General features: G+C 34.3%; 1 protein-coding gene across 1 annotated transcript in view; it reads left to right on the top strand.

Moving 5' to 3' along the window:
• The window catches only part of LOC100370105 (contactin-associated protein-like 2), a 47,899-nt gene that overhangs the window by 17,180 nt on the left and 4,252 nt on the right, over positions 1 to 26,467 (top strand). The window contains exons 2-21 of the mRNA XM_085495176.1: positions 947 to 1,075; positions 4,109 to 4,302; positions 6,361 to 6,499; positions 8,755 to 8,964; positions 9,835 to 10,013; positions 10,762 to 11,009; positions 11,945 to 12,096; positions 12,845 to 12,991; positions 13,181 to 13,331; positions 14,597 to 14,703; positions 14,894 to 15,013; positions 15,502 to 15,711; positions 16,629 to 16,723; positions 17,115 to 17,316; positions 17,691 to 17,861; positions 19,056 to 19,274; positions 19,781 to 20,014; positions 20,988 to 21,170; positions 24,083 to 24,295; positions 25,678 to 25,959. Of these exons, the coding sequence (XP_085351302.1) occupies positions 947 to 1,075; positions 4,109 to 4,302; positions 6,361 to 6,499; positions 8,755 to 8,964; positions 9,835 to 10,013; positions 10,762 to 11,009; positions 11,945 to 12,096; positions 12,845 to 12,991; positions 13,181 to 13,331; positions 14,597 to 14,703; positions 14,894 to 15,013; positions 15,502 to 15,711; positions 16,629 to 16,723; positions 17,115 to 17,316; positions 17,691 to 17,861; positions 19,056 to 19,274; positions 19,781 to 20,014; positions 20,988 to 21,170; positions 24,083 to 24,295; positions 25,678 to 25,959 (3,585 nt within the window). The remainder of the gene's footprint in view (positions 1 to 946; positions 1,076 to 4,108; positions 4,303 to 6,360; positions 6,500 to 8,754; positions 8,965 to 9,834; positions 10,014 to 10,761; positions 11,010 to 11,944; positions 12,097 to 12,844; positions 12,992 to 13,180; positions 13,332 to 14,596; positions 14,704 to 14,893; positions 15,014 to 15,501; positions 15,712 to 16,628; positions 16,724 to 17,114; positions 17,317 to 17,690; positions 17,862 to 19,055; positions 19,275 to 19,780; positions 20,015 to 20,987; positions 21,171 to 24,082; positions 24,296 to 25,677; positions 25,960 to 26,467) is intronic.

The following is a 26,467-nucleotide window of genomic DNA, read 5'->3' as shown; positions in this document are numbered from 1 at the left end:
TCTGTATACCCATGATGCAATAGACAACACAGATAAAAAATTCTTATCGTAGGTTAATTTCAATAAGCTACCCATACGAGTATCCAGGATTTTATGGCATTTATGAAGACCAAATTTCATGAAAGTCGCTTACATTTTTGCCGACTATACAACTGTGTTTCTTCAACCCTGAAATTATAAATATATAATGATATTATGTAATTATCAGTACTTTGCACAGGGATAACCACAATACTAGTACATACATGCTGGTAGAGTTGTTGTTTTGTGTGAAGGGTTTGTGGAAATGTGGGATGGAGGGTCGTACATTGTTTTCATCATTCAATGTAGGAAGTCTTTCATATAACTTCTTGGAAATTAGATTTTTCTACATTTCCGTATTTGTTTCTGTTCAGAGAAAAACAATCTACATCTACAATTGAGAAAATGCCAGAATAATGCACGGAATTTGCAGACACGTAGAACAGGTGGTAAAAACGTCACATCAAACTTGAGAAACGGAAAGACTAAATCGCATAATTTAAGAGCAGCCCTAATGACAGTGAGCAATAATAAATAACTTGTATAACTGTAATGGGTTTTCTCTCTGGGTAGTCTGTGGGTTTTTTAGTCAATGATGAATGCAGAATTCTCTCATCTTGTGAAATACTAAGTGATCTATTCGTCTGACCTTATGAATTCTGTCAATGTGACAGATACAACGTGTAATATTTTAGACATGCACACGTCAAGTAAAATACTCGCGAAATCTGTTCGTTGTGAGTTGGTTGAAAGGTTTTGTCAGAATTGTTTAAAAAAAAAAAATGGCTGTTATGAAAGTGAAAACAACTATTTACAATTTATTAGCAAGTTGGCTGGTTTCAGTGAAAGTAAATTCCAAATGAAAATAAAGGACTTTGCAGTATTTGACAAACATTGATTCTTTTTCTGTTTTTTGTTGTTGCAGAAGATGAAAATCAATGTTCATCGCCGCTGGGTATGGAGTCTGGATCTCTTACAAACAGGCAGATAACATCAAGTTCAGTATTCAGTATACAAAGGTCACCGTACTATGCCAGATTGAATCGGAATGAAGGTATGAAATTCCTTGTAGTATTTTGTTATTAAAACTTTTGTTTTGACACACCCTTCTACTCACTATGTTTTTGTAGAAATTAGTGACCTCAAACATATTAGTGTGTACTGTTTATTTAAAGAATAACCGCCCTCCCCAGAAGTGAGTCAGTCTATCCAGGGATTTTGATCAGTTACACATCATGTACACGTGAGCAATAGTTATTCCTGTTATATTACACCAACTTCATTTTACAGGCAATTCTGCAGGACGTGTTTGAGTGTTCTCCAGATTCTCCTTTGTGCAGAATTACTTTTGGCCATCAGATTGGACGTTTAACACACATTTGACACAAATTCAGATCATCAAATATTTCACAATATCCAAAGACCGCAAAACTTTATAAATGCTCTCGGAATACAACTTTTTTTATTCAGTAACTCTCTATAAATAATCAGTAACATAGATGCGTAGAAACTGCATTAAAACTACTAAAAGTTACGACTGATTTTTTTTTTTTTCTTTTTTTTTTTTTATTCAAAAACTTTATTAAAAAAACTGTAAACCACTGAATTTTTGTCATTTGACAAGTACTGTAAAATCTGTATTGGTAATGGCATCCCATTCCCTAATAGAAGTCAGTCCCATTTTTTTCTTACAATTGAGAATGAAAAAAACACAATTTCTCATTTGTGTAGATGTTCTAATAGAAACCGCATCCCCTCTGTTGTATTGTATCATTTCAATAGAAGCCGCGGCTTTTAATACAGATTTTACAGTAGGTAGCATTCACATGAAAAGATACAATTGTATACAAGCTGCTAACACCCGATGAATTAGAAATCCTGGGTCCTGAGAAATTTTCACTACTAAAACATTAAATGAATTTCATTGACGCAAAATTAGTGAAAATTTCCCTTGTGATATTAAAGTGGCTTATAGTACATCTCTCAGAAAGTACCAAGGTGAGTGACCTTTCTCAGGTCATGTATACAAGGCCTTGTAGAAATGATACATTTCAGATATTAATGCAATAGAATAGAATAGAATTCTTTATTAATATTGTAAAGTTAATGTGACATTTCTTTTTTGGTTAACAAGTTAATAAAGTTTTACATAGTTGAGCGATCATAAAACTATCGGTGAATGAGACAATTTACAATATGTAAGAATATTGCATATGTAGTTTGTTTGTTCTGGAAATGTATTATGTTGTAACACTGTTCAATGTACTGTAAAACGTGTTTTTTTAGCTAGCATGTTATTTTAGCTAATTTAGCTAATCCGTAATTTTGCTAAATTAAATTAAGATTCAGTTAATTCATGCATTGATTCAAATTCACTAAAATGGTATGTAGCTAGTTCAAAGTGTTTTACAGTACTTTATGGTTTCTTCGATTATAACTCGTTATTTGTAGGGAAAGTGAATTGTAAACAAAATTGGATAAAACTCCCTTCACAAATTTCCTTTGGTTTAGCAACACTAGGCTTGCTTTCAGTTTATTCAACAACTATTTAATTTGTTTACTTTTTCATACACATTTTTTTGATCAACATGTTTGTATTTTGTAAACTATTTCTGGTATTTTCTTATTGAACTTCGAGCTGTGTGAAATGTACCATACCAGAACCATACTGTGTTGTAATATGAACTTCAGTAGGTTAGGGTCAACCCCAACAGTGTGTGTATGTCATGTGATATGCATGCATACAAGTTAAAGGCTTGTTTTGTAATACAAGTGACCATCAAGGACATGCAAAATAAAATTTTTGTTGCATGGCTGGTGGTTAATTGATAATCATTTTAATAACATGTTTTTTGATCAGTCAGTGATAAAAATGAAAACCTTGTATACCATGTAGCCGTCATTGCAGGGAATGTATATTAACAAATGAAAACCCAGATTTTTGCAAAAATAGTTTGAAAATGAAAACAAAGGCTAATTAAATGCTTTTAATTTTGATAGTATGTTGAAATAATGTAAATTTCTGCCCAATGTTTATCGTCTTGTTGAAAAGTTCATGATTTTTGCCGACAATGCAAACATGGCTTTGATTGACGGTGTTACCATGACCACCAAAATTAATATTCATTGAAACTCATTGCAAGAAGGCGTGAACTTTGCAAATTTGCAGTATTGATCTTGCCGACGAGACATGCACTATACTGTCAGGCGTTAGTGGGGTCTGATGTCGTTCGTCCGGCGAGGGCGCCACTCACGCCATCTTGTTAGGCTAATTTGATAGCTATTAAAATAAAAATGGTCTTCAACATTTCCTATTTATTACGCTGTATATTCCTAGAGCAATTGACTGATACCATATTTTGTATTAGGATTTGTGTTTCGCTTTTTTGTTTCTGATTTTGAAAGTTGCTTGTCACTAGCACATGTCCCCTCTTTTTCTGCTGGTGTGATTATCTATGACACTGATTTATTATCAGTCACTCCGAGTTGTTGGGATTGCTTTGTTGCGTGTAATATCCATGAATAAGACAATTCTTGATATGTGTCACTTGCAGTATGTGATTATAGTAAAGATGTTTTCATCACTGGTATTTTTACTGAAGCTATACATGTAAATCTGTGGAAAATATTTTTTCCTACTGATTTGTATTTAATTTATATCTATTTGAAAATAAATCAATTTATGATTTTCAGCAAAAAATAAACTCCAACTAAAATAAACTAATTCAAATTCCAAATAAATATATTATTGTTGCACTTAAATACCAATATTATGAATGGAGGGTTACCAGACACCCACGCAAATTACATATTGGGATGAAACATTGAACATTTTGCGAAATTTACAGTGTTTCATACAATCAATGTTACATAATAGTTCAAAGCGCCAATAAATAAATAAATGATCTTTGAGTGATCTATTCCCCAATATATTTGCACAAGAAATCAGAAAACCATGGAATAATATGGTTAATTTTTTATTCTCCACATAATGCTGTATACAGATTTTCACTTGAGTAACCATTAATGAATTATTAACTGGCCAGGATCTGAAAGATTACAAATTCTTGTTTTTTGTTCTTCACAGGTGGCGGTGGATGGACAGCGGAAATTGCAGACAGTGAGCAGTATTTGACGATTGATCTGAAACAACAGACTGAGATCACTGCCGTAGCAACACAGGGAAGATATGGCAGTACGGAATGGGTCACACAATACAGGCTGCAGTATAGTGACAATGGTGACAAATGGTCTGATTACACAGAAGGGGGATCAAAAAAGGTAAGTGATATCACCAGTTTAAGTAGAGATTTGGGTATTTAGGAAACAAAACTTTCAGATTTCTAAAAATATCAATGATTATCTATGAAAACCTAACAACTTTCTCAAAATGTGTTTATAATTACCTATTTGAGAAATCCCAGATAGGTTTTTATTCAAAAATGGAATTGTGACCATCCATACAATCACTGAAATCATTAACTCATTAAAATTTACGATTTACAAAAAATGGTCTACATCGTGAATCACTGTAAACCGTTTAATCAGTGTTCTCCCCAGACTTCATGTCAAGCATCACGGTCAATTTGCATAACAATACATCTAATTTGCATAATTATATTTGCATAATACTAGTAATCAGTTTTTCCCAACCAATTTGGTCAATCTACTAATACAATTAATTAATACAATTAAGACAAGATATTTTTATATTTGATAAATTTTATATCATTTTACTGCATTGTATTTTATGTTTTTGTATCAAGTCAAATAAAGTTTGAAATAGAACAGCATAAAAAGGAAAACAAATTGAAAAACTTGTGTTATAGCTAGTCAGTGAATATAATGTTATCCATGGATGTAACTGGTTCACCATTGTGTACAAGTTTTAGTGCCCATGTCACTGTCAGTTCATATAACGTCGGGGGAAAACATCTTTTGGTTAAATTTATAAAGTCGGCGAGATATCGAAATATGTTGAAATAAATCAATAATTAGAAAAAAATTCTACAATGGCAGTTCGGCACTAATAGTCGGCGATTTTTCATTGCTATATACCTTGTGAGTAACGCTACGATCACCGTAACATTGTCAGCTGTCGGCATTGCGTTGGACAGGTATTCACTGCTGCTATTGCGATCATCGGTATCTGACTTTTTGGTGTAAAATACACAAATTGTTTATTAAAACGGTTCATTGACTATTATCATAGGCAATACATCAACATCGCCAACGAGATGTTGTTTTTAAACATCGCGGAAAAACATGCACTCTGCGCCGCCATCTTTGTTACCTCGATCAGAGCCCCCTGTAACCCAGCATGCATCGGTCACAAGGTTGCAACGTGCATTATGTCGCCTTAGGGCGGCGTTCTTCGCTACTAAGGCATCCTATGAATGGGGTATTTCCAGAGGTCAGGGTTCGTTTTTTCTTAACCCGTCTCGTCTGCTGTTGAATTATTCACACTTTTCTTTCCAATGCGACTTAATTTCACTTGTTTTTTTTTAATTTTGGGGTAATTAATGTCACCGGCGATTGAGTGATAAAAAATCGGAGTGCAGCAAATCGGGGTTGATCTTCCCGACGTACGCCGTGACTTGTTTTGTCACATTGTTGCCGTTGCGTGCAATGGGCAAATTATTGCTACTCTAGTATTTTTGTTTGGATTTGGAGGCTCTGCACCCCGGCTCTGCATCCTTGAAAGACTTCGCAACTTATTGCAGACTTCCGTTTTTATCACTGTCTTTGTATGGCTAACAAAAGCGGGATTACCTTTCGATCAATACATGTTATTGTTTTAAATTCGTGCAAGACGAGACTGACACTTGTAAACAAAGCAATAAGCATCACGGGCCAGTGACCAAGCGTCACGGACAAAGGGCAAGCATCACGGCCGAGTGTCCAAGCGTCACGGTACCGTGTCGCTTCAGAGGCCTGGGGAGAACACTGCGTTTAATTTTCGTGCTTATGAATTGTCACTATTGGTTGATTTTTATGGCATTCAAAAAGTCTTTTGTAGAACCCCAAAATTTTTAGATTTACAGTCTAACAGTCTAACAGAATTGTTGAATTGATCTAAAAATAGAGATTTTTGAAAAATAATAGGATAAATTTCTCAATATTTCACTATAACACAAAAAAGAATGCTATTTCATAGTGTCATGGGACAATAGCCTCACGATTTCACAAAATAAACCAATGAACATTGTCATGAGATTTATGATCAATTTTCTCAAAAATTAGTAGGCTTCTACCTTAAAACAGTAAAATGCATGCCTTCAATTATTTACAATGTAGCTAATATTCATAATATATGATTAAATGCATGTTTATTTTCAGACTTTTGATGGAAATACGGATGCAAGGACAACTGTGAAGAATGAATTGACTTCTATCATTGCTCGATATATTAGATTTAATCCAAGGGGATATAATAAACAAATGTCAATGAGAGTGGAAATCTATGGATGTCTACATGGTAAATATTTGAAATATGAACTCTTTCAATTTTAAATTTTTTTACACAAATTTAAAAAAAAAAAAATGGGATGGTTTCTTCCGGCGCAGTGTTTCCTTGAACACTCAAATTTTCCCCACCAAAATATAGATGTCACATCTTACGAATTTTTTTTTATTTATCTTCTATAATTTTTGTTATTAGATGAAACAAATTTTATGTGTAAGGAAACAAAAGTTGGATTGTGTTCATAAAGTTCAGCAAATGTGGCTACTTTGCTAGTTATCTAGAATAAGTCAAAATATTTTTTTTCATTCTGAGTTAATAATACCGCTTAGTTGAAAATGCTTACTGTAAAACCCTCTATTTTAGCTGGCATTAATTTTTCGCTGAAAAGACTTTTTGGGTGTTTTGCATGGAATTTATTTTATACTGATTTTTGACTAGTTGTATGTACAATATAGGAAAAAATGTATATTCGCTTGTTTTTATTTTCACTGAATCATTCCTTCAGCAAAAATAGCAAAAATTGATTCGAAGCAAAAATATAAAGTATTTTACATTACATGATGTAATGTCACTGTGCAGCACTTTGTCAAGTTTGACTCGACCTAAACAGTAACACTATGAATGTGAATTGACTGTATGTGTGTAACGACACTGAGCACAGTCATTCTTGAGCTACTAATGTTTACTTTACAAAAGACACAAAAAGCTCATTTTCCAAGATAGCCAAATGAAAAAAATTTCTATGGCAACGTGACGTTGATGCATACCCACTATTGGGTTTGGTATTTTGATTTTAATGATGTATTAATTCAATTAGACCAACAAAAGAAAAGTTTTACTTCTCCTTGTCGTGTCAGAAACCCCTTGGTCATTATTTGTTATTTCATGTGCCGGTGCTACATATGGTAGAATGGGGAGAATGTCTTCTTATTTTGAGGTTTTGTCGATCTAAATCAATCTACATTAAAAAACATGTATCCTGTTCTACTGGAAAAAAAATTTAAACCACATCATCTTTCAATTTTTCCTGTGACGAGAAGCACATTCTTTTTTTTGAAGTTTATCGAAAAATTAATTATTAAACTGTTAATGTAAAGAACTTTAAATGTTATTACATTAATAGAAAAAAAAAGGCCATATTCATTAGTATTGTCGGTCTGATTCCCGTGAGTTCCATCGCTCTGGAGAAGTGCTTATACAATGTAATTATGTTGTCATAGCAACAGATCATTCAGTCTTTGTTGATAATTCTTTCCATGATTTTTTGTGTATATTGTGATTGATGCATTCTAATTTACTCACTACTCACTTCTTACATTTCCAGGAAATCCCCTCCCCCCAATGAACAATTTCTTTTAGCAACGCTGTCAACTTTGTCGAGCGGAGCTTATCATGACTGATTGTCTGTCGTCGTCCATGTCCATGATTGCTTTTAAACATATTGTTCATTTTCTAATGATATCTCCAGTTCTTTAATTGAAATGTGCATTGCTAACAGCGGAGCTATCTCAGCAGACAGGCTACTTGTTTACTTCTCTGATTTCATTATTAGTTTTCAACCAAATAGATGTATTGCTGTGCAACGTTTTTTATTCAGTTAAAAAAAAAAAAAGACTCTGAATGTTATCAGAACTGTTTTTACTTGTCACCAAGACGCTGTACTATAGTGTTTGAAAGTGTTTGAATGATTTTGTCTTCCGTATAAGGAAATTATGCTACACGTATACGTCATACTTTCCTTTGCAAATGTACGCAAAACACGAAATGTTCCTCGCTGCTATTTTGGGCGGTTATCTCTCATTAAATTATTATTACACTCAGGGAAAAGTTGTATAATAATGTCATCATGAGAATACCAGAAAGTATGCACTCGGGCAGTACAGGAACGTCCATGTATCATGTACTCGCTTCATGCATACTTTGCGATGTTCTTGTAATAACCTCAAAGTAACCTTTATGTGCAAATTTATTCAATTCTTGAATATTTTCATTATTTGTTGACTGTCTGCTTCAGACATTGCTTCTGACTGGGTTAACATTTTAATGTCATAATTCTAGTCACCCGAAAAATGGTACAGTCAAACGTTCTGCATATTTTCTGTAATTTCTTTTATGTCTAATTCGATTTGCCGATAACATCCCAATTAGCTTTATTTTTCAAAAAGATTGAAGAAAAATGAACCTTTTTATTTGCCAATTTATTAAAATCCTTTCTATATTGCTTTATGTGGTAAAAAGGTTTTAATCGCCATCTCTCTCTTTCATAGATGCCTACACAGCTACTTTTGATGGTAGTAACTATGCAATCTACGATGTAAGTCAACGGGATAAGCATTTAGCACTAGATAATAACAACGTCACGTTTAGAATGAAAACGAATCGTCCAAATGGTGTTGTCATGGCATCCTCTGGTACACAAACTGATTATATTGTTATGGAATTGATAGAAGGAAGTCTGGTTGTACATTTGAACTTAGGTGAGTATTCTTGTTCACTATCACTCGATTGCTGTATCAGCGTCACTATCACTCGATTGCTGTATCAGCGTCACTATCACTCGATTGCTGTATCAGCGTCACTATCACTCGATTGCTGTATCAGCGTCACTATCACTCGATTGCTGTATCAGCGTCACTATCACTCGATTGCTGTATCAGCGTCACTATCACTCGATTGCTGTATCAGCGTCACTATCACTCGATTGCTGTATCAGCGTAACTATCACTCGATTGCTGTATCAGCATCACTATCACTCGATTGCTGTATCAGCATCACTATCACTCGATTGCTGTATCAGCATCACTATCACTCGATTGCTGTATCAGTGTCACTATCACTCGATTGCTGTATCAGCGTCACTATCACTCGATTGCTGTATCAGCGTCACTATCACTCGATTGCTGCATCAGCGTCACTATCACTCGATTGCTGTGTCAGCGTCGCGAGCAATCGATTGCTATATCAGCGTCACTAGCACTCGATTGCTGTGTCAGCATCGCTAGCACTCGATTGCTGTGTCAGCATCGCTAGCACTCGATTGCTGTGTCAGCATCGCTAGCACTCGATTGCTGTGTCAGCATCGCTAGCACTCGATTGCTGTGTCAGCATCGCTAGCACTCGATTGCTGTGTCAGCATCGCTAGCACTCGATTGCTGTATCAGCGTTGCTACTCTATACCACCTTTGAGGAATCATTGCTTCCATAATTCATTTTCTTCTGAATCGTCCACGGATAGAAAAACGACATATTACTGTTTTCTTACTGCCGATACATCGGTCATATTAACATTATTGTGATAAGTTTGCAACTTCAAAATATTTAATACCAGTTTTATTTGACATGAACAGGAAGCAGTGCCAATATTGATGGTGCAACAGAGATATCAGCGGGAAGTTTACTAGATGATAACCACTGGCACAATGTGCAATTTATTAGAAATAAACGAGAAATGACGCTCACCGTTGATAGACAAATTGTACGTGGTGTTACAGAGGGAGATTTTGAAAGACTAGATCTTGATAGACAGGTATGTAAATACCATAGGTATGTCACTGATGTCCAAAGTCACAGGTTGGGATGTACTGTAATGTAATGTAATGTTAAATTTTCATGTTCGCTAATTTTTTTTTTTTTGAATAAGAGTAATTTGTTCGCCGGGACAACATTTTGTAAAAGTCTAGGAATTCTACTACTATATTTGCAATTCTGCACTTCATAAAATTTGCAAAAATGTCTCCTATAATATACCTTTTGAATGCCAGATCCCCCCCCCCTCACCTTTCACAAAATAATTGTGAGTTCTCTATTTTGTCAAGAATTTTGATCACGAGTTAAACCACGAGTTAAACCACGAGTTAAGAGTTAGCCAGTTAAACATTACCGTATATCCATTTTTGTCAAAAAAAAGAAATGTTGCACAAAAAGCAATTGGAGAATTAATAGTTATAGTTGAAAATGTCTTTGTCTGCACACATTGTCATTTGATTTGCTTCGCTTGTTGTACATTCAATTTGTTTTATGATTACGTCAGTTCTTTGAGATCATGTAATTGTTACAAATGCTATAAACTTTATTCATAGGAGGTCATGAATTAAAGTACCCAGGATGTGTGACCTTTATGGGAGGTCATGTTAAGTACCAGGATGTGTGACCTTTATGAATACAGATTAATGTCTTGACATATCCACTTCTATTGATAGGTTTGCATGCATTTTCTTTGCATATTTATATTAATAAGGTAATTATCATATTAAACAATCATGTTCTTATTTCAGGTAACTTTTGGAGGTGTTGGTGATTTTGATGATCCTGGTGTGACTCTGGAACGAAATTACATTGGTTGCCTGGAAAACGTCTTTTTCAATCGGGTTAATGTTTTCCGTGGAATAGAGCTTGGATCATCTCAGTTCAGAAAGTATGGTACGGTAGAGTTCACTTGTCAAGATCAAGTTGTTGTACCAGTTACATTCCCAACATCAGAGTCATACATCAGATATCCAGGAAGAAGCTCAAATAACTTTACGTAAGTGCATTATATTAGCCTTTTCATCATCACCAGTTCCCTCTTTTCATCATCACCAGTTCCCTCTTTTCATCATCACCAGTTCCCTCTTTTCATCATCACCAGTTCCCTCTTTTCATCATCACCAGTTCCCTCTTTTCATCATCACCAGTTCCCTCTTTTCATCATCACCAGTTTCCTCTTTTCATCATCACCAGTTCCCTCTTTTCATCATCACCAGTTCCCTCTTTTCATCATCACCAGTTCCCTCTTTTCATCATCACCAGTTCCCTCTTTTCATCATCACCAGTTCCCTCTTTTCATCATCACCAGTTCCCTCTTTTCATCATCACCAGTTCCCTCTTTTCATCACAAATTCACAAAATAGTCCTGTTAGTCTGCACCTACTTCAGAAGATTGGGACAACAATAGCCACATTTTTTTGAGTAAAAACTGAATATTAACTCAAATTTTTTCTGTGGGCTCCAAAATTAGAGTTATTTCCATAAATATTGAAGAATTTAAAAAAAAAAGTGCTGACAAATTGGGCGAAAGTCTGGTGGTAAAATGGTTAAGAATGGATGTAGATTCAGTGGGCCTCTAATGGGACTCATTTTATTAGAATGAGTCAAAATTAAATCCCATAATTTAAGTTTGGTTACCTTGATGACTACTGGGTCTTAAAAAATAAAAAAAAAATTGTATATTACTACTATAAAGAACTTCTGAAGGTACAAACTAAATTATTTGCTCTATTAAATGCACATCTCAAGTTTATAATATCCCATTTTATTTGTACAAACCAAACAAAATAGGATATTGCGTACAGATTTATTTCACACATTTTAGTACCAATTTTAATTAGATTATTAAAAACTGAAATTTAATATTACGAAAATTAAATGGAAATAACATTACTTGTCAGCTGATTAATACTACTATCAAATTAATTACAGGGTGCTTTTTGATTTCCGTTCCTATGACAACGATGGGTTAATGTTTCACAATGCTTTACAAGGTGGTGGGTCAATCACAGTTGGTTTGAATGATGCGAGTCTGAGAGTAGATGTCGTCCGGCCAAATTTAACACCGGTGGAAATAGAAGCAGGTAAGAATCATGTAAATTTAATGACACTGAATTATTGTGTACAATTTCTTTCCTTGAATAATAGTGAAAAAAATTAACCATCACTAATCTGCAGTAGTGACAAAAATCTAATTAAGCTCTTAGGTGATTTTATTCACAATTCTTTTATTTTAAGAAATGAGCATTCTCTTGATTTGTAATGCTGACTTTCTCTCTTTTACTATTCATTTTATATAAATATTGCTATTAACCGATAAAAAATATTATTTCTAAGGATGCTATGAAAATGTTTTTGTTATTATAGTGACTGTTCATGTATCGTCAGTTCTTTTATAGTGTCTATGTTCTGACGAAATTAAACACGAGTATTTGTACACGATGACATTATGTATTTATCTGAAAGATCATTTTGTAATAGTATGTTTTAAGCGCTGTGATGTGTTGACTCAGGAACACACAAAACATCAAAGAAACCCCAGAGCTTTTCACGTTTGACATTTTGTTTCTTCAGACATTTTAAGTTACACCAACGACACTACTTTTTACATAACAATACACTTGGGTGATCAGGTGACATATTATAGCACTATTACAAAAGTATGTATTCTGACGACTCAATAAAGTAGTCCCAAAAACGTCACAGGCACCAATAGTATTTGTTATAGTGATTTAAAAGGCTTTTCTAATAATTTCATAACTCCTCCTCCCCTGTCCAAGTTGCTTATAAAAACTTTGCATGAAGTATATATTTAACATAATGCTCTTTCAGGAAATGATTTGAACGATGGCCAGTGGAACTCTATCAGAGTGGAAATCAGTAACAACTATGCACAGATAAAAATAAACGGCAGAGAATGGAACACTGACAGACTTATTGCTATACAGACGACAACACAATACTACATTGGTGGAACACGTAAGTACCAAAGACAGACAAATTTATTATAATACAGAGATAACTGAAAAAGTCTTTCATTGTTGACGTCACTGGGATGAGTTTATTGGTACTAATCAATACAACAGTGCATTGTTTGATCAATGATGCCATTTTAATCTCGCCTTCCTACACTAATATGTCTACATCTCTTTCATCATTTGATTGCAGCGAGTGATGTAATGGATGAGAGCGGTTTCCGTGGCTGCATGAAAGATATTTACATTGGACCTACTTCAATTGATTTATTGGCCTTGCATGAGAATCCTGATAACATTTTAATGCTGGATATTAACATTGATACATGCTCCATTGTTGACAGGTTAGTTGTAACTCCTATTATTCATTCTCTATCTGCTCAATTCATTAAATTGTCTCCTCTTTCCTTTCTTTTCTTCTTCCCTTTCCTGCTCAGAAGAAAAAGCCATTTGGCCCCTCTTCCTCCGCTTTTCCTTGTCCTCTTCCTCTCTCCTTCTTTCCCCTTCCTCTCTCCTTCTTTCCCCTTCCTCTCTCCTTCTTTCCCCTTCCTCTCTCCTTCTTTCCCCTTCCTCTCTCCTTCTTTCCCCTTTCTCTCTCCTTCTTTCCCCTTCCTCTCTCCTTCTTTCCCCTTCCTCTCTCCTTCTTTCCCCTTCCTCTCTCCTTCTTTCCCCTTCCTCTCTTTCTTTCCCCTTCCTCTCTTTCTTTCCCCTTCCTCTCTCTTTCTTTCTCTTTCCTCTCTTTCTTTCCCCTTCCTCTCTCTCTTTCCCCTTCCTCTCTCTTTCCCCTTCCTCTCCCTCTTTCCCCTTCCTCTCTCTCTCTTTCCACTTCCTCTCTCTCTCTTTCCACTTCCTCTCGCCTTCTTTTCCCTCCTCCCTCTTTTACTCTCCTTCTTTCCCCTTCCTCACTCGCTCCTTCTTTCCCCTTCCTGCTCAGAAACGAAAACAGTTTTACATTTTCATCATCTTACTCTTATCACCGGAGGTGATACTCAAACCAGAACATGCAATTACCCCCTGACAAGAAACCTCATAACTTTCTGGTCTACCATCCCAATTTACTTGATTACCTGCGTCATTCATCATTTCCTCATTTTGTCTGTGAGGTATCAACTCATCATGGGTACTTATAAAAACCCAGTATTCACACCTTGCATATTCAAATTGTTTGTAGAAACTTGGATTTGATCAGCTGTTTTACTCATTTGAATAAAAGGACATTCAAAGATTCTAGGTGCATGTCAGTGTACTTCCAATAAAGTATTGATGGTACTACTTCTATTGCCTATGCAGTAGTAACTGATGTCTGTTGGAGGTGCATTTCAAACAAAAACAATTACAGTACTTTGGTTTAAAATGTTCTAATTTCAAGGGGGTTGAATTGTCAGTTCAATTTTCTTTTTGGTGAAGCACTATGGAACATAAATGTGCTCTAATTAGGAAATATGTAACTGATTTATGGCAATATAGAAAAGAAATTATGAATGTAAAGATATGCATTACTGTATTCATGCTGCCGATACAAAGCTTGAAAAAACATTATTTGAGGGAATGTGTTACTTTTATATATCTTACATCTATAGCACCACTTATAAGTCATCTTTCTGTACAGGTGTAATCCTGATCCATGTGAGCATGGGGGTAAATGTTACCAACATTGGGAGGATTTCATCTGTGATTGTTCAACTACGGGATATGGTGGAGCGACTTGCCATACTTGTAAGTATAGATGATAGCACAAGTTATTTTTTTTTTTTGGTTGTAAACGCACCACTAGTGGCCAGCATCTTGTAATCACCCAAGGTCTGGTCTACAGGGAAAATAGTGCTGGGTTTTACATTTTACATTTATAATTTTAAATACAGGACCAGTAAATTTTCAATTTTCATTTTCTGTTTTAATTCTGCAGCACAATATGAACGTTCTTGTGAGGTTTATAAACAACTAGGAAGAAACAGCGGATCATATTTTATTGATCCAGATTTGAGTGGTCCATTAGCTCCGTTCCAAGTTTACTGTGATATGGAAGGTATGAAATCACTTTATTGTTCACCTGGTATTCTAAAAATAAATATTAACATATTGTAAACACCTTTTGTGTGCATAGGAGCAGTAACAGTGGTTTGCAAGAACCTATCATTTGCATCTGAATAAAAAAGAACAATACATTCTCTGATGTTAATACTCAAATGCATTTTTCTATCAAAATACAATACTGTAAAATACTTTATTTTCGCTTGGAATTAATTTTCGCTATTTTAACTGAAAGAGAATGATTCAGTGTAAATAAAATCCAACGAATATACCTTTATTTCTATATTTAACATTCAACTCATCAAAAATTAGTAAAAATAAATTGCATACAAAACACCTAAAGTCTTCTCAGCGAAAATTAATTTCAGCTAAAATAAAGTATTTTACAGTATTATGAAATGATTACTGCAACAGTTGTGATACTGACATTTAAAAGAAATAAAAGCTTGTCCGATTGTTGATGAAATAAATTATATCCTGCAGATATTCAAGAGTTAGCCACTGTCGAGGTTAGCCATGACAGTGAAGAGCGTACCCAAGTTAAAAACTTTGGTCCTGCTGGCTCCTATCGGCGTACTATAGACTATTACAAAATTAGTATGGAACAGCTTGGTGCTATGATTGACAACTCTGAAAGCTGTTCCCAGTCTATTAAATATGAATGTAGAAACTCGAGGTTACTGAACTCGCCACGTAAGTTGCATTTTGTAATCACTGTCACTGTGTCGTATTTTTACTTGTCTTGTATGCACTTTGTATTTTCATTCTATGTTTTTGTTTCATTCTGCAAAACACCTAAATCTAGAATTCAGAAAGATGCATCAAGCACAGGAAAAAATTTGCATACTGTTATACTGCCATTTGGTGGCCCTTTTTAGAGTCGTTTTTGTAGTGGTATTTTGAATTAGAATTATTAGGTTCATACTTTAGTGTTCATACTGTATAAAAAGCATTAGTTTTCTCCAGAATTTTATTTCTATTTTTTTCCTAATCACAGGTATTAAAGTTGCATTGTCATTTACATATCTGAAACATCACTCCAAGTGAACACTAAAAATCTAAAATGTGATACAATAAAAATAGTAATACCATACTCTCCTTCCCTCTTATTTCATTTTAAGATTACTAGAAGGTCTTTTCCTCTTGACAAAAATATATCTACAATGTAACTTTCAAAAACAAAGCCCCCCCCCCCTAACTCAGTTATTGTAAATTTTTTTTTTTTACAAATCCAGCCTAATTTAGAAGGCTCATTTAAATTTATATTCACCAGTTTATTTCCCATCCATCTACAATCCCAACATTTTATGTATTTATTGATCAGGGAATGGTACCTCATAGATTCCCAGTAAAATATATTCTATTGCAATTCTTTTTGTTATTATGAACTAAATTGTGTTTTTTACTTTTACTTTACATTTAATGTATTTTCAAGCAGTTTCTTCAGTAAATCTTGTATAAAAAATGCGTTTAATCCACCCATTTTTCCAGATGGCAAGTTGACGTTCATTAGATAGAGTGGGTGTGTACTATTTATGTATTACATTGATACGTATATATGAATTATATGCCTAATCAAATACTAATAAAGTTTCTATTTTTTTCATCAGTTGAAAATGAGGATGATAAACCTTATGGATGGTGGGTTAGTCGTAACAATGATAATATGCACTATTGGGGTGGAGCTGGTCCTGGTACAAGAAAGGTGAGGTTTTGATGCTAATTGATAATACAGCTGCTAGCTAGCATGCACCTTGACACTGTCGGCACATTCACTCATGAACATTCAAAATGGCTGAATGACAACCCATTTTAAGTTAAAAATGAATAAAAAATTCTGCCTTATAAATATTCCAGAACTAGATTTCAGTTGTACATAAAAAGATTTCTTTAACCTTGGTATATATCTTAAACACGATGCGATCTATACATGTGTCGTTTTGTTTTTAGATCAGATTCAAAATTTATGACAAATGCTTTTCCAGGGCCATATCCTGATTTACAAATGCTTTACATTTCAGTTTTACTATTGCACAATGGAAACTGACTTGTCAATGACTTGTTTATTTTCGTTAACTTGTTTATTTTCGTTCTAGTGTGCCTGTGGAATTGAACTTACCTGTGCTAGCTCCGATAAATGGTGTAATTGTGATATCCGTGACAACTCAAACAGGGAAGATGAGGGCGAGCTCATTGATAAAGAATATCTACCTGTTCAGGAATTGCGATTTGGAGATACCCTTGGAGCTAGCTCCGAAGGCTATCATACTTTGGGAAAATTGACATGTCGTGGTGATCGTAAGTTTTTTTTTCTATTTTTTTTTTTTTTTTTTTTTGGTTATTATTTTGTGGTTTTGGTTTAGATTATCGGTGTATTTCAAATTTGTGCAATTCTGAATCAAACATACATTTGTCAATTGTTCTCAACTGAACGCCAACGTCATCTTTCTTGAAAAAAAAATTGTCCTGAAATTACGATCAAGTCTTGTCACCTGAAAATTATGTTCATTTGGTACGAAATTACCAAAAAATGCAAAACAATTAGCCAAATGTGGCATCATAATTTTGTTAACATTATTGCATTCAAAAGATTTGAGAAAATTACAGATTATATTAAAGGATGCAAATGATTCTTTATTACGTAATTAATTGAAATGTTTTTTTTTATTTAGTAACCTTGAAAAATGAAGCAACTTTCCGCAGTGAGCAGGCTCATATGCGTTTCCCACTATTCACTGGCAGTCAGTCTGGGTCTGCGTCATTCGAATTTAAAACCACTGCCGACAGCGGTGTTTTCTTGTACAATAGAGGACAGCAAGATTACATCAGAGTAGAACTTTTGTGTAAGTATATTTTTAATTTATTTGGCTATATTGTATATTTTTAATGTCGTCAATAAACAACATCTTTTCTGATCGGCCTGATATTTTTTGATTTACAGGCAGACTTGAAAATTACTTTTACGTGTTTGTATCTGTTCTTTGATTGAAGTGAATGTTTTTAAATACTGTAAAATATTTTTTAGCTGGAATTAATTTTCGCTGAAAAGACTGTTAGGGTGTTTTGTATGGATGTATTTTCACTGATTTCTAACGAGTTGAATGCAAAATATATGAAAAAAAGGGTATATTCGCTGCATTTTATTTTCACTGTATCATTCCTTCAGCGAAAATAATTTTACAGAAATATGTAGCTTGCTCAAAATAATAAACTAGCGAGGTATATACGTCTCTCGTTTCTCCTTGAGTAATTTCACAACACCTGAAATATAAATCAGTAGTTCAACTTTGATATTACTGGCCCATATATTGTTGGAGATATTGATAAAAATGTGCCGTATTAGCTTGAAGAAGTGTACTGTAAAATGCTTTATTTTCGCTTGGAATTAATTTTCGCTATTTTTGCTGAAGGAATGATTCAGTGAAAATGAAATTCAGCGAGTATACCTTTTTTCCTACATTTTACATTCAACTTCAAAAATCAGCGAAAATAAATTCCATACAAAACGCCCAAAAAGTCTTTTCAGGGAAAATTAATTCCAGCTAATATAAAGTATATCACAGTAGTTTATAAATGAGAAAATGCACCATATGTCTGTGTGGGAAATATGGACCACCAATTGTAATTGAATGCAATTAGATACTGATAAAAAAAAATGTACTGTGAATGGTATCATTTATTGAAGGAAAGGTTTGAGGGGGAGGGGGGCATGTTTGTCTACCTTGTTTCTGCTGTAACCTCAACATCACATGCTGCCACACATGTATATTCTTTTTTAGAATCCAATTCAAGGTAGGTAATTGTGGCAATTTAATCGCTGAAAATTCATCACATTTCTGCCATTCCATTATCTTGGTCATTGATTATTTCTGTTAAAGCGCGGTGGTCGTCGCGCAGCACGTGTTCGAATTTCATGTAAAATAAACAATGTATTTTACATGCCAGGAGTCAGGAATCATGATTGCTTGATAATTTTGATTTTAAAATACTGCCCTCTAGAGTGTCTCTGAAATTTTTGTTTGTTTTTATTATTCTAGCACCTAATGTTGTTATGTTCACTTACAACGTTGGCAACGGACGCGTCATTGTGAAAAGTACAAATGACAACAATAAGTACAATGACAATGAGTGGCATCTCATTAAAGTTTCCCGTAATCGTAAAGAAGCAGTCTTGCAGGTTGATAACGAAAGTCCTGTTGTTGTGCAGGCTCAAAAAGGACACTATCTTCTCAACCTTCAAGGAGATCTCTATGTTGGTAAGTTGTTTTTTTCAATTTTAACATAACAAATAATATTCTAATGAAAGATGTGCGTCTGTGTGTGTCACTGAATTTTAGAAAAAAATGAAAAACAATTTTCATAAAATCAAAATTAAAGCACTAGTTTTAATGACAATTTTAGAAATAAAAATAGATGTGCACATACATCTTTTGGAAAATAATTGACCAGGAATTATTATATTTGTTTTTTCTGGGTTGTGAACACATACATCAAGAACGAGATGTGTGCGTCAATGGTTAAAATTAGTTAAATTAAATCAGTATATAATACCGTATTTGCTCTATTAGTATCACATGTGCTTACCATACTATGACTTGTTACGTTTGCTTGCACACAAGATCAATGAACAGGCCAGAGTGAGCACTGAATCACCCCTGAAATTTAAAAGTTTCTTGATTGCTTCAAAATGAAATAGATCATTTATTTTCATGAAAAGTAGCATATATATTGACTTTTTGAATTCTGTCTTTAATTATTTAAGGTTCAACTGATATCAGCACCGATGGATTTGTTGGGTGTATGCGAGCGTTGGTTGTGAACGGCGAAGTTATGGATTTGGCTGGCAAAGCTGCTGTCACTTATGGAGTGAGCCCTGGATGTGTAGGACGTTGCGACAGTAATCCATGTTATAATGGAGGTTCCTGTAACGAGGAGTATTCCAGCTTTGAATGTAACTGTACAGAAACTGCATTTGCCGGACCATTGTGTGCTACAGGTATGCCTAAATGATATAAAGATACTAAGGCCAAAGGAAATTTTTCTTCTTGTCAGAGAAAATTTAAAAATATTGCGACTGACAATTTATAATTTTTTTTTTTTGTGTTAAAATTATTCAACATTTCACATTTATTAATAATTATCATGCATTGCAGGTTAATTTGAATTAAAAAATTTCCTCTTAAACAGAAAAACATTACCTCATTCTATCGTATGAGGCACACTTCACGTATAGTAGGTAGTGCAAATTGCACTAAAAATGTAAGGTGCGGTTTTAAAAATGTTGCACAAGATAAGAAGCAAAAACTTGTTTTCACTGCCTTTGTGCCTAACTTTATTTCCTAAAATCCATTGAGGTTTAGCGTCAATATATTTTTTATTAAATCGATACTATATGGCCCAAATGAATTTAAACCAAACATAATAAATGACATTTTCCAAACTCAATTAGGATGCTAGTTAATGTGACACATAGAAAAGATTTTAGGTGGTAAATATTTTTTGCATGATCCGTAAAAAAAAAACCTCCTTCCTGTGAAGTCTTTGAGTTTTGTACCGTTTGAGAAAAGATTTCTAACAGAATCCTGAAATCAGATCAGAGAATTTGTCTAAAATGAAGTAAATTTGCCTTAACTTTTTCACCACCAGACTTTGTCACTATATTCTTCAATATTTCTGGAAATGAACCCTAATTTTGCAGCAAACAGACAAAATTTGAGTCAACTTTCAGTTTTTACTTTAAAATTTGGCTGTTTTTATCCCAATCTTCTGAAGGACTATGAAGAGGACTGTTCTATTGTGAATTTGTGATAAAAAGGGAACTGGTGGTGAAACGATTAACGTGTAATTAGAAACAATGACCTTTAGTGCAGGCTTGTGGCAGTATTTTTCATACCAACTAATTTTTTTTCTTTCTTATGGTGATCACAATAATTGGTGGGAATTTGTAAGATAATTTATTTATATTGCAGAGGTTGGAGCTGAGATGAATGTCAATGATAGAATACGTTACACGTTTTTGGTATCTGAGTCAGTGGATTCTACCAGAGAAGAAATTAGAGTTGGATTTTCTACTGAAAGACCGCAAGGTGTCTTAGTTCGGGTACAAAGCCGGGATTATGATGACTACTTTGACGTCAGTCTCAATGATAAAGGTATGAATGACATTTCATCATCGATTCTTGTATTGTTCGTTTCAAAACATGTGTATTAAATTTAATGGTCTTACCGTTAAAATCCTATTATAAACTGCGGTTTATATTACAATGTATCAAATAAAAAATTGGGATCAACAGCTCAAGTATGGGGTGCGGTTTATATATTAGGGACATATTGCAATCACTAAATGGGCGTGGTCATTTTTTGCCTACATCACTTGCACAAAACAAACAATACATCGTACAATCTTTTGAATATAAGCGTAACTCCAATTTAGATGTCAGGGAAGAGTGATAAGCGACACGTCACAAATAAACTGTTCACATGAAAAAAAAATACTCTGTATATTTAATGTAATATGCTTTTTTCTTTTATTTTCTTCGTAACGGAAAGTATATTCTGACAGGAGTTTCAAATAAAAACATTAATGCATTGCTTAGTAGAAAATGATCATGGTACAGCACTAAAAAAAGTACGGTACCGTGGGTACGGTAACGCAATCCGGCCATGCTTCGGCTCACAAGTGAATAACTTGTTTTCAAACTGTTGAAATTGTTGATTATTACTCAGTAGTGATTATAACAATGCACGAAAAATAAATTCGTTGAATTGTTATCAAATGCAAGTAAAATTCAACTTAGTTTCACCGTATGTGAATTATTTCGATCACATATAAGCGATCGATGCGACATCCGCCATGTAGTTTGAATGCATACGAGACATTACTTGACCGGGTAGGTCAAATCACTAATTAACCAATCAAAATGCTGGATGGTGCCCACGTGTTCAAATTACCTTAGTTCATTTAAATATGTTAATGACAGATCACCGACTTCATGGTGAACAAAACCCGGAAGAGATTTACCGATAATGTAGTGCGATCTTTTGGCTTTGATTTCCATGGGAAAACGACATCACTTTTTTTTTTAAATCAAGAAATTAGTTGTTTTCGAAAGATAAACTGAGCATTGAAAAAGAATTTAACAGCTTTTCGGTGAGAACAGCTCATTGTCGAAAACTTGCGACACACGGACGTATTCATAAGGAGTATTGACAAAAGTTGTCGCAAGAACAAAAGCAGTTTCACTGCGTGTTTGACATCCTAACACGACTGAACAATAAATAGGTGTGAATATTTTTAGGCACGTTGTTGAAACAAATGAATAGGATTAGAAACAATGTACCAGCTCGTTGAAACAAAGTCAGTCACGGTCTTGTTGAATTGGGGGTGCGGTTAGTAATAGGTACTTTTCATGCTTTCAATTTTTGTTGAGAACTCTTTAACACTGAAGCCAAAATCGGGGGTTTATGCGGTTTATAATGGGATTTTAACGGTACTGTTAACTCCAGATTGTAAAACAGCAACAATGCCAGCTAAGTTGCACGTATTTAGCCAACAGAGAAAACCTTTGTAAAATGTTCTACCGTAAAAGTCTTAATATAAACCGTGGTTTATATTACAATATATCAATTTAAAAATTGAGGTCAAAAGCTCGTGTTCGGTTTGTGGTTTTATATAAACATATTGCAATCTCTAAATGGCCATGGACATTTTTCCCACAACGCATGCACAAAATAAACAATACACCGTACAATCTCTAGAATATAGGCGTCACTCTAATTTAGGCATCAGGGAAGAGTGAAAGGCCTCACTAAAATGGGCGTCACGAAATGTTGAAAAATTAGTCAATCAAAAAAAAAATGTTCACGATAAAAAAATTACTCAGTATATTCAATGTAATATGCATTTATTTAACAGAAAGTATATTCTAACAAAAGTTTAAAACAAAAACAAAAACAAATGCATTGCTTAGTAGATCACTGTACGGTAACTCAAACCGGCCATGCTGCGGTTCACAAGTGAATGACTTACTTACTTTCAAAGTATTGAAATTGTTGATTATTACTCAGTAGTTATTATAACGCACGAAAAATAAATTTATTGAATTGTTATGAAATGCAATTTCATTATAAACGAATGATTTCGGCCACATGTAAATGTTCGATGCGACATGATATCTGCCATGTTTTTTGAATGCACACGAGACTGCATTGACGCGCAGATGCGCATAGAGCATGGCCAGCGCAAAGCCTAGAGCATGGCCAGCGCAAAGCCTAGAGCATGGCCAGCGCAAAGCCTAGAGCATGGCCAGCGCAAAGCCTAGAGCATGGCCAGCGCAAAGCCTAGAGCATGGGTAGCTTTTTTGGCTTTGTAATGATGCGTATTACTTTGCAGCCATATAGTGTGTGTGGTGACGGTAAATTTAACCAACTAGAAAACAGTAGAATGCACAGTTCTCATGATTGTCTCTTCAGCTTAATCTTGCTGTAATCTCGTTATAATGAATTCGACATAATTAACACGTTGCACATTTGTAATAACCCAATAGAGTTTGTTACAAGGTTACAGTGTACTTGTATAAACTTTTTTATTATATATTTATAAGTTTTTATTGGTAATCATTCATAATACATACAGTAAGCAGAATACACTGCGTACATATACAGACTAATATACAAGTGCATTCAAGACATAACAATTTGGTGGATTTTAATCCACTTATTACAGTGAGTTTCAATTTTGTCTTTGTTCACAGCAATGTTGTATTCAAGATGATAGTTATACTTGACTTGGTTCAGAAAAGTTGGAAAGTGGAGTTTTTCGGTCTCTCATTTTCATAAAATAAATGTGTTTTTTAGCCAGAAGCAGTAAGTGGTTGTGAACCTAGACAAAGTCACTTTCCCAAATAAAATTTCACTAAGAGTTGGCACTTCCCTCATTACTAATGTATCTCTGAAACACTGGAGGTACTTTAACCAGAATAATTTTGTTGGATCACATGAAAAGAAAAGACTTGTATAAACTTTCTATACTCAAGTTCATCTTAATATTTTCTTGAAAATTCAGGTAACATTGTTGTGACATTCAACTTTGGAGGTGGAGATAAAGAAAAAATTGACGAACAAGATTACGCCGATGGACAACACCATGATTTGAGAGTCACTCGAGATGGAAGCCAATTAACGATTCAAGTTGACACATATGGTGTAATATCTGAACTTTATGATTTAACAGAAATTCAGTTAAATTCTCCTGGAACTCTGTTTATTGGTAATTTTGGTAAGTGAACTAGTGTAATTTTTAGCGCCACTACCAGCTAAGCTGTATAGCCAAGTTCTTCATATTGCTGACTGACAATTTCCGACAATTGACGAATAATTCAAATAACTTGCAACATCTGCCATGTTTTTTAGTTTTTTTTCTTTAAAAATCATGATAGCTTCCATATTTTCCTGACATATATCTTGGCTGATTACTTTTTGTGTGCGCACCACGACCAATTAGGAGTCGCCCTGTGTGCGACAGGCTTGCCATGCGTGCCTGGATGGGCGCTAAGCGATTAGAACAAGTTGGGTCAATCCAACCTCAACAGGAGAGATCAAACTAATAGTGGGAGACTCAGACATGTTGAATAAAAATAGAAGATTATGATGCGGCTGCCTTTCAGTTATTTTATTTCATTCTATAAATTGCTATATATAATAAATAGAATGGTTATCCAAGCAAAATGCATTTAATGACACGATCTAAAATGTTGCTGGTATGCCTGAGCGTCATAACGCTTGTTTTGTAAATGCACACCACAACAAAAGTAGAGTAAAAAACACATATTTTTATTGCAAACAGAAAACTGAATAAAATTGCACTAACTACAAAATACAAAACTATAAAAATACAAGACTGTAAAAAGGATACGTGCATTTAGACAAATGGTTTGAACTAACCAGTTCTAATCATGTCTCAGCAGTCTCGGGATATGTATAGCAAACAAGTCAGAAAATTAGCTAGCAATGTTATTTTAATGTTTGGATCAATATGATGTCATGAAATGTTCAAAAAATGGCGTCTAAAGTAGTCTATAATACTGTAGAATACTTTATTTTCGCTTGGAATTAATTTTCGCTGGAGGGATGATTCAGTTAAAATAAAATCCAGCGAATACTAGTATACCTTTTTCCTATATTTCACATTCAACTCGTCAGAAATCAGTGAAAAAAAATTCCATATAAAACACCCAAAAAAAAAAAAATTAATTCCAGCTAAAATAAAGTATTTCACAGTAAGTGTGTGTGTGTGATAGAGAAAATGCATTATTCATGTCTCTTGTCATCAGTGTTGAAGTTGAAATTGTGCACTTCTCAACTTTCATCAAAAACAATTTTAGAAAATAAATTAACCAGAAACTTTTGGGGGGGGGGGGGCTTCAACCCTTTGAGCGTTATAATTTTTGCTGTCAAAACTTTGGTGCACCATTTTGCCTTTTTTTAAAAGTATTTTTTTATAACTTTTTTGATCGTTTTGTTCTTGATCAAAATTTTGAATAATCGTTGAAAAATGAAACAGTTTATTTTGTGAATGAAAGTTGATTACCAGTTACTTTACCATTTACCACTATGCCGTCGTGGAGATTAATAACTTTACCATTTATTTTTGCCCTCCAGATCAAGGTCAAGGAAAGGGTTTCTCTGGTTGTATATCCCGTGTTGAATTCAACGATATCTATCCATTGAAGAAAGCATTTGAAAATCCACGTCCTAACAACGTGGTTTTAGAAGGTGATATTGAGGAGTCGATGTGCGGTGTGGAGCCTTCTACCCTGGCACCCACTACAAGGGAGCCGTATCCACCAACTGGTCCATGGCCTTCTCTTAATTCATCATTTGGGGAACCAATATCTGGCGCTCAGGGATCATCGTATAGCGCAGACGCTACGGTCATTGGATGTAAGCGGCAGTGATTTATTCATTTTGTATGATAATTTTGGCAATTCTTGTATTTTGCATATACAGTCAAACCTGTGTATAGCAGCCATGCCAGGGATTTCATTAAAATGGTCTTTATATGCAGGTTTAATAAGCTCTGCTGTTGGCAAAGTCGAGCGGAGCTTATAGTACTGTGGAATACTTTATTTTCGCTGGAATTAATTTTCGCTGAAAAAGCTTTTTGGGAATTTTGTATGGAATTTATTTTCACTGATTTTTGATGAGTTTAATGTGAAATATAGGGAAAAAAGTATATTCGCTGGATTTTATTTTCACGGAATCATCCCTTCAGCAAAAATAGCGAAAATAAATTCAAGCAAAAATAAAGTATTCTACAGTATTACTGATTGTCCGTTGTCGTCGTTGCCAACTTCACATTTTCGACTTCTTCTTAAAAACCACAAACTGTATAGCTGTGAAACTTTCTAGGAAGGTACTTTGGGTGGTTCGCTCTCAGATTTGTTCATTT

Source organism: Saccoglossus kowalevskii, chromosome 21 (assembly GCF_978046115.1).
Source record: "Saccoglossus kowalevskii chromosome 21, keSacKowa6.1, whole genome shotgun sequence".
NCBI lineage: Eukaryota > Metazoa > Hemichordata > Enteropneusta > Harrimaniidae > Saccoglossus > Saccoglossus kowalevskii.
Note: the sequence above shows the minus strand (reverse complement) of the source record. Positions and strands in the feature narration are given on the sequence as shown.